The sequence below is a fragment of the Hevea brasiliensis genome, chromosome 4 (assembly GCF_030052815.1).
Source record: "Hevea brasiliensis isolate MT/VB/25A 57/8 chromosome 4, ASM3005281v1, whole genome shotgun sequence".
Classification (NCBI taxonomy): Eukaryota; Viridiplantae; Streptophyta; class Magnoliopsida; order Malpighiales; family Euphorbiaceae; genus Hevea; species Hevea brasiliensis.
The window spans coordinates 11,482,844-11,498,921 of NC_079496.1; the positions used below are offsets into that span (position 1 = coordinate 11,482,844).

The following is a 16,078-nucleotide window of genomic DNA, read 5'->3' on the forward strand; positions in this document are numbered from 1 at the left end:
CTCTCTATATTTATATGTTATATAGATTTATTTAAATTATGTTTAAATTGATCAAATAAAAAATAATTGATCAATATAATTCTTTTTATTTAATAGAAATCTTAAATTTATTTAACAAGTTAAATTAATATAGCGAATAAAAGAATTAAAAATTATAAATAAATTCAAAATTAGAAAAACCTTAAAATAATAAATAAATCCAGCTGCTGTTGCTTATTGACTTGACCAAGTCATCCATATTTGCTGGAACGCTCCAGCGACATCCGGGCCGTTCATTCTTTTTAGGACCCACCATCACGACCGATTATACAACACGTTTGTGCTGACATGTACGACCCAGATTGTAAAACAACCGCATCATGAAAAAAGTTTTTGTGCCCCATTACAAAAGGTAACAAGCACTGAAATTACAATAAAGTCCCCAAAACACGAAACAACGCGGCTGGAAACAAGAATCCTCTGAAGGACAAACTACGCGACAGGGACAGGACTTTTCCAAGACTTCAGCGACTCGGATTTTACTGTCGGAGAAGCAAAAGGTGTTCCAAAGTTACTGGGAAATCCAATACTAAAACGCTTCGTATTTTGGTTAACCAAGAAGTTTTTTATTAGAATTCTCCTAATTAATCTTCCTATAAAAGCCCATCTCTCCAAGCTTCATGAGCTTTTCCATGCTTCCTGGTCTGGTCACATTGCTTTTTCAAACCAAAGTTTCTGCTTGACGCAGAGCTTTCTCTTCTTCAACAAGAGCTTCGTTAGCTCTTCGTTGGATTTGTTTTAAGGGTAAATACTTTGACTTATCTCTTCGTGTTTGTTTATTTATTTATTTTGCAATGAATCTTTCCTTGTTTTTTGTTTGTTTGAGCAAATCAATATGGTGTTTATTCAATTGCTTTATATCAACTTTTAATGGGTTTTCGTGAAGGTTTTCTGTGTTTGATCTTCTTTTTCTTTTTTCCTACGATATTGGTAGATTTCTTTTTCTTTTCGTTCTGTTGGTTTTAGAACTTAATTAGATTAATTTAAGCTTTGTTTTTAGTTTTCTTCTCTGGATTGATCAGCCTGTGCGGTGTTAATGTGTGAGAATTAATTATGCGTAATTGGTTTTGTGAATTGATTCTGGCCGAGATTCTGTATTGATTCTTGATGAAAGTTGGTGATTTAAGCTTAAGAACTGCATTAAATTTTTATTTCTTGACCAAGAGTGGAGAGTGCATGTTGTTTTGACTAATATTCTCGTGTGCTTTTCCATGAAGATGCCTAGCGTCATCCCTGATCCATCCGATAAGGATTCAGAGCCCTTCGTTGAGGTCGACCCCACCGGACGCTACGGCCGTTACGGTGAACTTCTAGGCTCCGGCGCAGTGAAAAAAGTTTACCGGGCATTTGATCAAGAAGAAGGAATAGAGGTTGCATGGAATCAAGTCAAATTAAGAAACTTCTCTAACGATCCAACGATGATCGACAGGCTTTACTCAGAGGTTCGATTGTTAAGAAGCTTAACCAACAAGAATATCATTTCTTTGTACAATGTTTGGCGCGACGAAGATCATAATACTTTGAATTTCATAACTGAAGTTTGTACTTCGGGGAATTTGAGGGTATATAGGAAGAAACACAGGCAAGTTTCAATAAAGGCACTCAAGAAATGGTCCAAACAAATCTTGAAAGGCTTGAATTATTTGCATACGCATGAGCCTTGCATCATTCACAGAGATCTCAATTGCAGCAACTTGTTTGTCAATGGGAATATCGGCCAGGTACTACTAAGAAAGCAGAATTTGATTCCTCTATTCTAAACTTCTTTAAGAAAGTTTATTGATTTTGTTGTGTTTTCTTTATTAGGTTAAGATTGGTGATCTTGGGCTGGCTGCTACAGTGGGGAAGAGTCATTTAGCACATTCAATTCTTGGGACACCAGAATTTATGGCACCTGAGCTGTATGAGGAGGATTACACAGAAATGGTGGACATATATTCATTTGGTATGTGTGTGTTAGAGATGGTGACTTTGGAAATTCCATATGGTGAATGTGAAAATGTTGCAAGAATATACAAGAAGGTTTCCTCTGGAGTTAGGCCTCAGGCCTTAAGCAAGGTTAGGGACCCTCAAGTTAGGGCATTCATTGAGAAATGCATTGCTCAGCCTAGAGCAAGGCCTTCTGCTGCAGATCTCCTCAAAGATCCATTCTTTGATGGAATTGATGATGATGACGAAGATGATAATACGTCTTGTTCATGATGTACATTATTAATATTGATGATTGTGTTTTTGTTAATGATACGAATCATATTTAGAAGTGTACGTCTCAATTAGCTTATAGATGTCATTCTTGTCCACACACAACACCCACACCCCCTCCCTCCTTTTACTTTTTTCCCTAATTCTTCCCTTTTCTTGTTTCCTTTTTATTTCTGATTATTGGAGGCACATGGGGAGGATAAATTTCTTTTCTTTTTCTTTTGTATCCTTTGAAAAGAGAAATTGGGTAAAGAATAAATTTGAAAAGAGAAGGATATGAGGGAGCAGTCATCATTCAAAGATGGATGATATTGTTTTATAAAAAAGTTCAAGCATGAAATTAAAGAATCATGGGATAAGCTTGTGGGTATTTTATTGATGAACACAAGGCAATTTCAAATAATATGTTGTTTGCTGGATGTTTCCCATGTCCACCCTTATTTTTCTTGACTAACTTCTTTAACTTTTACATAGATTTTTTCCTGTTGAAGGCTAAAGTTTGTCTTTCAAGATTTGAGTTGGGTGGGTGCCATTTGAAGTAATGTCCAACCAAAGGAAAGGGTTAAATTAAATGCAAGTCAAATTGTTGAACAAGCTTTAAACAAGAAGATAATGTTAGATGTATCCAACCAATAGAGAATGTGACCCGCACGCAAATGACCTTTCAAACTTTGCTGAACAGCAATATTGGCATGGAGCCTATCACAATAATAATAATAATTAATAATGAAAACAGCAATGGCAAATGGGTTTGACAAAGAAGCCTTGTTGTCTTCCTGTCACACACAAAGTTGTTGGGAAATAATAGTTGTTTGCCTATTCGGCATCCATTTTCACAAGGAAAAGGGTCGCAACATTTTGGGTGGTGGAATTTAAAATATATCAGGATCCTATATTATTATCTTATTCGCACTGAGGAAAAAATAGCGAAGAATATATATTTGTGGTTTCTGAATAAATGCTTATAGTTAATTTTTTTTTAATATTAAAATATTTTTGTATTTGTACAAATCACTTTGAGATTCATGATTATCCTTTCTAATAGGATCTGAGTTTTCCCATTGAAACATGATAAATCTTATCATTACATGCAATATTGATTGATTTTATTATTTTTTTTTCAATTTAAATTTTCAATTCTAAATATTGTAGACTGGATACTCATTTGATTAGTCCAACAAAATTATGGTGACTTTGGAATAATAAATAAAATAAGATATTGGTTATACCTTGGTGGTGGTGGTTGTTGTATCTGGCAAACACGTTTTGCCTCAATAGAAAATTATAGGGCATTTATAAATTTACATTACAAATGTAACCAATGTTAGTTTGAGGAGTTAGCATTTGACTTCTATTTTTCCATAATTTCAGTTGCATTTAATAATAAGAATTTAGCTTGACTTCATTCAATAGCTTAAGGCATATCATTTACCCAATAAATAGGTTCGAGTCCATCTGATTTATTATTAGGCAAAAGCAGAAGACTAATGAAGGGATTGAGTAATTTGATTTGGCACTTATTTGCCACAACTATGGCTGCTTATAATTTAGACTTTTTTTTTTGGTTTGGTATAATTTAGATTTTTAATATAGAATAAAAGTCAAAGTTGTAAATTTCCATAATTTCCAGCCAAATTATGAAAATTAAAGATTTTTGAATAAAATATTCCATAATTTTTCTTACCTTTTCAATTTCCGTCACTTGTTTAAATTTCAAAGCTGCCAAATTGAACTAATTAATTCTGATAACTGAGCAACTGTAACGTACCAATCACATTGAATCTCACATCAGAGCTGGAAAACCTGTGCATATTATATTCCTTTGTCTGTTTCTAATGGCAAAGTTATATAAAAAGAAAATGAATTTGATGCATATCCAAGGACTTTTTCCGGCAGATGGCTATTGCATAAACCTTGATAATTTGCAGAATTGAGGATCAGATTTCTTGCAATCTAATTAGTCTTAAAATCTCTGGATTTTCCTGCTCCTAGAAGTTAGAACTACTTGCAGCTGTGGCTACCATGGCTTTTAAGTTTCCTAAACAGAATTCAGTATCTTGTTAAAAGTTTCTGCAAAAAATTTATTCGTCCTCATTCAAATCCACTTAAATTAATATCAGTTTCTAGTTGGAATTATTAGTTGTAGAAGGTTTCAGATTGAATTAGTTTTGACAATTTTCAGTTGCTAAGAAAAAAATGGAGATTATGTTGTTATTAGTAATATCTAACTATACTTTGTTCTGTTCTGTTTATTATTATATATTTAACGACAAGGTTTTCAGTGTTCATCTGTAATTAAGTCCCCAGAACGCCAGCTTCTGGCATCCCTTTTATGAGCTGGTCTGAATCAAATGTGTGCATATACTTGGCAACTCATGGCTTATAGCAAGAAGTACTGAAGTTAAATAAAATCATAAATTTTGAGGATACTTATTATTGTAGAACTTGATTCAACAATTATGAACTTTTCACATAAGTCCATTTCCACTTGGTTTTTGTCAAAAGCTTTTCTTGTCGAAATAACAAAGAAAGTATTAGATGGCAGCATGAAAGTGCCAAATTTATTTGAGCTGAGAAGTTCCAAAAGACATACGTTGGTTTCTCCAAATTCCTGTCTGTATTTCTCCTTGATGATAATGCTTTTCTGTGATAATTTAAGGCTTTGTCAAATTGCAATATTCGGAAGCTTAACTTCAAACTCTTATCAGTATCCAAAATTGCAGCCAGGTTTAAAAACTTATACTGATAATGGATTAGAATTGTCAATCTCAAGACTACTTTTAACTGAACCTGAAATGATCCTCTATATGCTTTTGAGTTTTTTGAAGATAACTAAGAATTGCACATTTAAAACCGATTATTTCTATGATGAATAAGCACAGAACTTTGGAACCTGTGAAAGAAATGTCTGCTTCTGATCAACCAAAACAAAGGGAGTCATATACTAGTTTGATTCTGTGCCTCTGAATTGACACACCTTTTAAAGAACTTGGCAAAAATGCCCCTCATCAAACTATTCAATTTGATCACATTATAGCCAGTTTCTGATGATCAAATAAAGAAATCCAGGATACCAACATGCGGAGCAGGAATTTCGATCTGTTCTTGAAGGCACTGACACACATTACTGTGTTTCTCCTGATCACAGCATGTCTTGGGGGCGAGTTATCTGAAACTGAATCTTTCCTAAAATTCATAAGAGCCGCTGATCCCCAAAATGTGCTACAAGTAAGCTGGGATGGAACAGTGCCACATCCCTGCTCAAATAAGTGGAAGGGTGTCATCTGCAATTTGCAGGGAAATACTGTAACAGAAATCAGGCTTGAAAATTTGAATCTTAGTGGGATAATTGATGCAGATTCCCTTTGCAAGCTCCAAAATCTTCAGGTTCTAAGCTTAGCAAAGAATCTCATCCATGGAAATATTCCTCATTCAATTTCAAACTGCAGAAGGATCGCCTATTTGGATCTAAGCAGCAATCTTTTGAGTGGGAGAGTGTATGCGGATCTAACCAAGTTGAAACATCTTCAGACCCTGGACATCTCTAACAATCATTTTACAGGTGCTATCCTTCTTTTCAAACAGGAATTCAAGCATCCAGATAACTATTTCATGAAACAGAGTGCAACTCAGACATATAATCTTCGAAAAATGTTAGGAGCTGTGGATTATGAAGCCGTGGATGAGAGCAACACGAGTTATGGTGAATTTCTATCGGTGCCTCCAACGGGTAGTCAACCATCGGGTGCTGGAAAAAAAGCGTGGTACGAGCAACTCTTTGATTTGATGCCATTTATTCTTGGCATTTGTTTTGTCATCTTGTTCTTCGTTGTGGTCTACTTTGTGACTATGAACGTTTCAAAAGTGGCCAAAGAGAAGGAGATCCTGAAATCTCTAGCCAATTCTCCTCAGAATAGTCCTCCAGCTGTGCTAAAAGAAGAAATAAAAAAGCCTGAAGAGGAACGTTCAGAGCTTGTATTTTTTGTTGAAGAGCAAGAAACTTTCAAATTGGATGATCTGTTTGAAGCCACAGCTAACTTACAGAGCCAGACCCTTCACAGCAGCCTTTACGAGGTGATACTCAAGAACAGTTCCGTTTACGCTGTCAAAAGATTGAAGAAGCTGCAGGTATCCTTCGAGGAGTTTGGCCAAATGATGAAGCACATAGGGAACTTGAAACATCCAAACATTCTACCACTGGTTGGCTACCATTCTACCAGTGAAGAAAAACTTCTAATATACAAGTATCAAAGCAATGGAAGCCTGCTAAATCTGCTAGAGGGTAAGTTGCCTAGCACTAACGAATTTCCATTTTCGAAATGTTATCTTCTTACCTAGATATCTGAAAGGGCTTGTTTATTGATGATAATGATCTGCAGACCACATTGTGGGCAAGGAGGTGTTTCCATGGAAACTTCGGTTGTCTATAGCAAGCAGCATTGCAAGGGGCTTGGATTTCATATATCAGAATAAGTTTCACAACCATGAGACCATTTCTCATGGAAATCTCAAGTCTTCAAACATCCTCATGGGTGAAAATGACGAACCTCTAATCAGCGAATACGGCTATACAAGATTTCTAGACCCCAAGAAAGCTTCCTTGTTTTCATCCAACAGCTATACAGCACCTGAGAAAACCTTATCCGAGCAAGGAGACGTGTTCAGCTTTGGAATTATTCTACTTGAGCTACTAACAGGAAAAACAGTAGAGAAGAGTGGGATTGATCTTCCTAAATGGGTGAGGTCCATGGTGAGGGAGGAATGGACAGGAGAAGTTTTCGACAAGGAGGTTAGCAATGCTGCAAGAGAGTATGCATTTCCTCTGCTGAACATTGCCCTGAAATGTGTATCAAATTCACCAGAAGATCGACCAACAACGGCAGAAGTCGTGGAGAAGATAGAAGAAATATTGAATGTACACGATGATGTGTCCATTTCATCCATGGCTTCAGTAGAATCCACCCCGCGGGATTGCTGTTTACTTCACACTGTCATACCTGAAACCTGGGATACTCCAGGCTCAAATTACTAATGTATTGATACAATATTTTTCTTTGGTGTAGTTTCTTTCTTTCTTTGCTTCTGATTTGGAGCAACATTAGCCCTTTTCTCTGTTAAGCAAGAAGACCTTGAGTGCAAGAATCTAATAAATTAACTTATCTGTGTGCTGTGTGAGCCTTTAAGCAAAGGCAGATGCCAATGTGCCAGAACTTTTCCTTTATTTTTTTCCTGGAAAAGGTAAAATACTTGCCTGTTTCCAAGGTTAATCAACACAGCATACCTTAACTGAAGATCTCCAGTGTTTTGATAAAGCTTTGAGAACCACTAATTCTTTTTTTTTTTTTCTTTTTTTTTTATGTTGACTATTTATAGATTATTTAACCATATAACAAAATTTATTTAAAAATACTTATTTTATCATGGACAAATTCTACGTTGATAATTTAGTATAAATCCTTTTTTTTTAAAAAAAAAACCCTAAAACAATTAACCCTAAAGCAATTACCAACTATCTTTAGAATCTACATAATCTATCTATATAAATATAATAAAATTGGTCCCTAAAATAAGTTTACGCACAAATGATAAGTGAAACTTAAATTTTTTTTCATTTGTTTATTTTACCCTTATCTTATTGTTATCACTATCTAATATCTAACTTTTTAGTTTCTTAATATTTACTATCAATAATCACTTATTATTGTACTTTTCGATTTCTTAATTTTTAATAGAACATCTATATAAATCTATGTTTATATAAATATTATACAACTGGGTTCTGAAAAAAAGTTGCAATAGATAATTGAATTATAATAAGAAAATAAAGAAGCTAATGATAGGTAAAATGAAAAATAATAATGAATATAACACTGATATATAAAAAGTCATAATCACAAATATATAATCATGAATGAATATCAAATAAAATTACTAATAAAAAAATAATTTTACTAAATTTTAATATAAAAAAGCTTATATAAATTTAAAATCAAATAAACCTTCATCATCAAATATTGAAAATTGTAATAAAAAAGTATGTAGGGATGATAAACAATAGTTTTCTCAAATATTTATATGGTATCTTTTTAAATTTTAAGTTTTTTTTTAATATTTTTAATATCTTTTTAAAATTTAAATATTATATTTTATTATTTATTCTATCAATAAAGTAAAAAAAAAAAAAATATTCGCACGCCGCACTTAGTGTCTAGTTGGTAATAAAGATCAAATATAAAATTTTAAAAATTAGCAATCGTTTATTTCTTAATTTTTATAAAGTTGTTGCTTAAGATCAAACTGCCATGGACTTGCCAATTAAATATAATAACTTCTTAAGGGGCATGTCTTTTTTCTAGCACAGTAAACCCTTTAAATAATTTAATTAAGATAATTGATGTTTTAACTTATTATTTTTTGTATATTTTTATTCGTTATATTTGAATTTTTTTTATTTAAAATTACTTGTTTTATTTAAAAAATTAAGGAGTATTAACTATTTTTTTTATTTTACTTTTTTATTTTTATCAAATATAATAAATATTTGTATAAGAAGAAATTAGGTGAAATTATGAGTAATTTAATCAATTATTAATATATTTTTATAAAAATAAAATTATCTAATTATTTTCTCAATTATCGTATAAAAATTAAATACAATAAATAAAAATAGACAAAATCAATAATTTCTTATCAAGTATCAACTCACCTCAGGACAATCTTAGGCACATGTGGACTCTTGGAGTGATACTTCAAAAAGCCAAACACAGATCCTTAATAGTTGCTTACAAATTAGATGACTACTGCATGCCCTAAGTCCACATTTCTTCTACTGCCAGCCAAGATGTCCTTCCATACTTACTGCATGAAAATAGAGAATACCATTTCTCCTAACCAACTAAACTTAAAATGGAAGCCAAAACATTGGCTAATATTTACCAATCACCCCTCAACTTTGAAGAGTATTTTATTTTCACCTCTCATTTTTATTTTATTACTACAAATTCCTAAATTTTGAAAATGTTACATTAAAATGCCTTTTCTCATAATCTGATTAGATTTTCAGTGAAAAAACACTTGCATGATAGTATCATTACACTAAAATTTATTAATAACATGGCTAATTTTTTGTTACCTGCATTTTAATTTGATTATCAGTTTATTAATTATCACTTCATTTCAACAATATTTTTTTAAAAAGAAAAACTAAATAATTGAATAATATATTAGGAGTAGTCTTCCTTTTTATTTATGAATAAACCTTTTCTACCTAACCTTCTTCTTCTTCTTTACAATTCCTTCCATCTCAATTCCATTGACATTTGAGCTTGATATTTTTTACTTGAGAGAATTTCAAATCTTACCTAATACTTGCTAAAATATGATGGGTGTAAACTACATAAATATAAAATTTAAAAAATATATTATATATTCTTAATTTTCAATTTTATCCTTTATTTCTTGTTTTATAATTTACACCATCATATATTGATAAAACATTTAATTTGACCAATTAAAATAAAACACGTTCCACTCAGTAATAATCCCACTTGTTCTTGTGTTTCATTATGCTTTTACAATCACCAAATTCTCAAGTACAAAAACACTCGTTTCTCCTCATGAAATTAGATGAAATGCTTCTTTAACAATAACATAGGGCAACCTCATATCAAAACAGGCCCTTTGTCACTCTCAATACAAGCCAATCAAATGGGGCAAACCCAAAAATAAAAGAATAACAATAAAAAAAAAAAAAAAGAATAACACAACTTGTAAATGGGTAGAACTTTTCTATAATTCAATTGATGTTTTCCTATTTGGGATTCTTCTAGTTATTTCCCATCATAGTCCTTAATCTCTACAAATTAATTTCTATCTGAAAATCAAAATTTGGTAGAATGAGACCTTTCAATCATGTTTTGATTCATACCAAACTAATTCATTTTAGTTTAGGTATAAAAGGTTGTTTAACTAATTCAATTTTTTTATTTTTATGATTCTAATCAAAACTTAAATTCGAAATTTAAATTCGAAATTTTTAATACCATTAAAATAAGTCTCGTTAATTAACCAATCCAAAATTATGATTAAAAATACAAACAAAATTTGTATAATACAACCCCATATATAACTTACCAAAATTCACAAATGAATTGTAATTGTAATATAATATACAAGTTTTTGTTTCACTAGGAAATAATTCTATCCTAAATTGGTCTGTGTTCTTCATTAGATTAGTTTGCAAGTGAAATCTTTTATCTCTTTCATAGGACGATATCATTTATGTATAAATATTATTGCCTCCAAATTTGTTATAATTTACTGATCCCATTATTGGGTTTGCTTGTTTAAATGGGTTACCAAGACCAACAAATATATCATTGTTTTTAATATTTTGAGAATAATGATTATAACTAGTAAAATTCCAACCCTAACTAATATACATGTTTTTAACTATATTTTTTTATAAAAAAATAACAGTTTATCAATAAAAATATAAGATAAGTACAATGTAATATTTTCATAAGAAAAAAAATATAAATATAGACAATTAAAATCTTCAATATAGGCAATTAAAATCTTCCATCCATAGATTATTTAAGCAGAGAATAATAATTTCCTGAATAATAATCGGTCTAATTTTTATTTAGAATAATCAAAGAAATTTTCTATAATACCACCATGCTAAGGGGTTAAACTAGCAAAAAAGATAAAACCATTAAAAATTAATGGAAGAGGGTCGCACTGCCATACTCCATTAATAGAATTTTTATTGATAAACTATTATTTTTTTATAAAAAAATAACAGTTTATCAATAAAAATATAAGATAAGTACAATGTAATATTTTCATAAGAAAAAAAATATAAATATAGACAATTAAAATCTTCCAAATATAGGCAATTAAAATCTTCCATCCATAGATTATTTAAGCAGAGAATAATAATTTCCTGAATAATAATCGGTCTAATTTTTATTTAGAATAATCAAAGAAATTTTCTATAATACCACCATGCTAAGGGGTTAAACTAGCAAAAAAGATTAAACCATTAAAAATTAATGGAAGAAGGTCGCACTACCATACTCCATTAATAGAATATCATTACCAATATGTAAAAATACAAAGTCTCCAATAAAAAAAAATCAATGATTCACGTTGTATTTCAAATTACTAAACAATTCATTCAAATACTGTAAAAAAATATACAAAATCACGCTAAGGGGAGAAAACAAGATCCAATAATAGAGAGAACCCAATATTGAAAAGAGATTTTCACTTATATTTTTAACGCACACAAATTTGAGAAGAGAAAACCCAAACATGTTGCAAATGGATACATATATGAGAGTTTATTAAAAAAAATAATAAAATAAATAAAGAAAATTGAACTGAGAGGTAGTCAAATGTAAACTCGTCTATGGTCATTAAAAAAATTTAAAAAAAAGGAAAAAAAGGAAAAAAATTTAATTCCAATTATACTATTATGCTTGATATTTATTTATTAATTTTAAGGTAATTTCAAAAAAAAAATTGCATAAATAGTTACTTATAGTGACACATACAAAAATTGAATTAAGGGCATAATATTCAAACTAAAAAATCATTTTAGTTAACCCATGAAATTAGCTATATTGTATTTTGAATTCAGTTAATAGCTATTAACAAGTTTCTTCCCCTGTTAAAATAGTGTTTGGTTTAAGAGGCTCTGTAGCAATAGTTTTTTAAGATAGTGTTTAGTATTTTAACCTCTTTTATTTATCATAAGTGTTTATATTATGATTTAGAGGCTGATGGAATAAATCATAATACGTTACTCCTCTTAACTTTTAAAGTAATATTTAGTATTTTAATTATGATCATAAGGTAATACCATTATTTTATATTTAACACTAATCTAATAATTATTTTTATTGAACATTTATGCTTTAAAATTAAACAATTATAAATTATAAACAATTAACTACTAACGACTAATATCTAATAGCTAACAATTAATATTCAATTGCTAATAGTTAGTAAAATAGCTAACAACTATTAAAATATCTAATAGTTAATAGAATAACTAATATTACCCAACATACCCTAGCTATTAAAAGCTAATTAATAACTTTTTGATTTGTAATAATTTAGTTAATTTATTTGATAATGTTCAAAAAAAAAAAAGGAACTCTTCCTACATAATTCATCATAGATTTAAGATAGAATGGATATACAGATATGTAAAATAAACGAGATCCATATATTTTTGTCTTAAATATATAATGAAAGAGATCTAGGTAAATTTTTCCTATTAAGAAATTAACAATTCAACAACAACTAATTCTAAAATTCTTGCCTAGATAATTATTATAAATTTAAGACACAATACATATATTAAGTATGTAAAACAAATGAGATCCATATATTTTTATTTTAAATGCATAATAAATTAGGTGTAGACAAAGTTTATTTGTTAAGAATTAATGACAAGTTAATAACAGTTAATCTTAAAATTCTTACCTAAATAATTACTATGAATTTAAAAAACAAAATATATGTTGAATATGTAAAATAAATAACATCCGTATATTTTTATCTTAAATATATATTGAATAAAGTTTAAGCAAACTTTTCCTGTTAAGAAATTAATGACAAATCAAGGACAGCTAATTCTAAAATCTCCAATTTTAATTTTTTTTTTTTTTATCAATTGAGACTTGAGAGCTCTTTTAACTTCATTTTTTTTTATTTATGATAAAAAAAAAACTTTTTTTTAAGATCAAAATATCAAAAATAAAATAATAATTATTTGAAATTAATTTTAATAAGATGGAAGTATTTTTAATCTTCAAAGTCGTATATTATTATAAATAATAATTAAAATAATTATAGACAATAAATTTTACTTATTATAAAATACATAAAAATTTAAATTATTTTAAATTATTTATAATTTATTATAATTTTATTTTTAATAAAATTATAAACTACTAATTATTAACTATTAGTTACCCACAATAATTACTGATTAAAGGATTTATTAACTCTTTGACGTGAATGACAAACCCCCAAACCTAAACAAATATCTTATGTGCCCATTTTGTAAGAAAAACAAATCATTAATTTTTGTGATTTTTCCAATGTGAAATTACCCATACAAAGGGTTAATTCATTTTTATTTTTTGTAATTTCATTTTATTCACTGTAACAAGTTTTTGCTTAAAATTCCATAATAAAAATTTTAAATTTTTAAAGTGTTCTCTTGAAGAAAAACTTATAAGTTAATATCATTTGTACAATACATTTATATACAGAGAAAGAGCATAATTTTATACTCTATTCAATTTAGGGATGACAACAGTACGAATTGAGAGTAGAGATTATTCTCTATTTTCACCCATAATAAATCAAAGTAGGGGCAGAAACTTTCTCATTGAGAAGTAAGAAGGGGTAAATTTTTTCTCAAGAACCTTTTTTTTAATGTATCATTATACAATACAAATTTATTTACTAAAAAAAATAAGATATAAATATAAGTTTGAAATATAATCTTAATAATTCACATATATTTTTCTATTAAAATTATAATATTTAAGTACTTAAATATATAAAAATAATATAAATTTTAACGTAAAAATATATATTTGAAACATAATATCAATAATATATATTTATTATTTGTTAAAATTATAATATTTAAATTCTTAAATATATAAAAATAAATTAATATTTTAATAGAAATATATCATTATAGGACAGGTTTTGGAGATTTAGGGCAATAAGACCTTTTTGTTCCTGCCCGCTTCAATATCGAGAGCAAGACAATGTCGGGAAAAAAAATCAAATACAGGACGAATCAAAGCAGGGTTGAAAAAAAAAATTAGTTGGGTATGCGATAAATTAGGTCAGGTTGAGAAAAATTATCATCCTAACTCAATCAAATTAATCCATGTATTTAAGGTGATTTATTAAAATTAAAGCATATTTTATTTTTTAAACAACTACTCTTAAATAATAAAAATAATTACATTTTATGGATAAAATAATAAAATGAAAATAAAATAATTAAGATTAAAAATTTATAAGCTAATACCATTTGTACAATGTATATATAGCATAATTTTACACTTTAATCAACTAAGGGATGATAATAGTGTGAATTGAGGGTGTAGATTGCTTTTGATTTCCACCTACAATAAATTAAAGTCGGGACAGAAACTTTCTAGTTGAGAAGTAGGAAGAGGTGAATTTTTTCTCAAAAACATTTTTTTTTCTTTAATGTATCATTATACAATACAAATTTATTTACTAAAAAAAATAAGATATAAATATAAGTTTGAAATATAATCTTAATAATTCACATATATTTTTCTATTAAAATTATAATATTTAAGTACTTAAATATATAAAAATAATATAAATTTTAACGTAAAAATATATATTTGAAACATAATATCAATAATATATATTTATTATTTGTTAAAATTATAATATTTAAATTCTTAAATATATAAAAATAAATTAATATTTTAATAGAAATATATCATTATAGGACAGGTTTTGGAGATTTAGGGCGATAAGACCTTTTTGTTCGTGCCCGCTTCAATATCGAGAGCAAGACAAAGTCGGGAAAAAAAAATTAAATACAGGACGAATCGAAGCAGGGTTGAAAAAAAAAAAATTAGTTGGGTATGCGATAAATTAGGTCAGGTTGAGAAAAATTATCATCATAACTCAATCAAATTAATCCATATATTTAAGGTGATTTATTAAAATTAAAGCATATTTTATTTTTTAAACAACTACTTTTAAATAATAAAAATAATTCCATTTTATGGATAAAATAATAAAATGAAAATAAAATAATTAAGATTAAAAATTTATAAGCTAATACCATTTGTACACTGTATATATATAGCATAATTTTACACTCTAATCAACTAAGGGATGACAATAGTATGAACTGAGGATGTAAATTGCTTTTGATTTCCACCTACGATAAATCAAAGTGGGGACAGAAACTTTCTCGTTGAGAAATAGGAAGAGGCCAATTTTTTCTCAAAAACATTTTTTTTCTTTAATGTATCATTATACAATACAAATTTATTTACTAAAAAAATAAGATATAAATATAAGTTTGAAACATAATCTTAATAATTCACATATATTTTTCTATTAAAATTATAATATTTAAGTACTTAAATATATAAAAATAATATAAATTTTAACGTAAAAATATATATTTGAAACATAATATCAATAATATATATTTATTATTTGTTAAAATTATAATATTTAAATTTTTAAGTATATAAAAATAAATTAGTATTTTAATAGAAATATATTATTATAGGGTAGGTTTTGGAGAGTTAGGGCTTCAATATCAAGAGCAAGACAAAGTTGGGGAAAAAAAAAAAAATCGAAGCAGGGTTAAAAAAAATTAGTTGGGTGTGTGACAAATTAGGTCGGGTTGATAAAAATTATCATCCTAACTCAATCAAATTAACCTATATATTTAAGGTGATTTATATTATTTTCAATCCTCATTTTAATGAGAGTTTTATTAAAATTAAAGCATATTTTATTTTTTAATAATTACTATTAAATTATAAAAATAATTCTATTTTATGGATAAAATGACAATAAAATATTAAAAAATTAAAATAATCACAAAGGGTACTTTTAAATATATTTAAGTAATATTTTTAATCGGTTAGAAGTTATTAATGGATGATAGTTAATGGTTAGTGCCAAAATTTAAAGTTAAAATGAACAACTTTTTTCTCATTTAATAATTTTTAAAATTAAAAAAAAAAGTCTACAACACTACAAAACTTTAATAATTATTTATGAAGAATTT

General features: G+C 28.1%; 2 protein-coding genes across 2 annotated transcripts; both read left to right on the forward strand.

The window, feature by feature from the left end:
- The first annotated feature begins 559 nt into the window (after positions 1-559).
- LOC110665212 (probable serine/threonine-protein kinase WNK11) lies at positions 560-2,660 on the forward strand. Its single transcript, XM_021825237.2, has 3 exons — positions 560-783; positions 1,257-1,760; positions 1,846-2,660. The coding sequence occupies exons 2-3, from the start codon at positions 1,257-1,259 to the stop codon at positions 2,239-2,241; spliced, it is 900 nt and encodes a 299-aa protein (XP_021680929.2). The 5' UTR covers positions 560-783; the 3' UTR covers positions 2,242-2,660.
- Positions 2,661-5,319: 2,659 nt separating this feature from the next.
- On the forward strand, positions 5,320-7,375 carry LOC110665237 (probable inactive receptor kinase At2g26730). Its single transcript, XM_021825264.2, has 2 exons — positions 5,320-6,523; positions 6,621-7,375. The coding sequence occupies exons 1-2, from the start codon at positions 5,320-5,322 to the stop codon at positions 7,271-7,273; spliced, it is 1,857 nt and encodes a 618-aa protein (XP_021680956.2). The 3' UTR covers positions 7,274-7,375.
- The last annotated feature ends 8,703 nt before the right edge of the window (positions 7,376-16,078 follow it).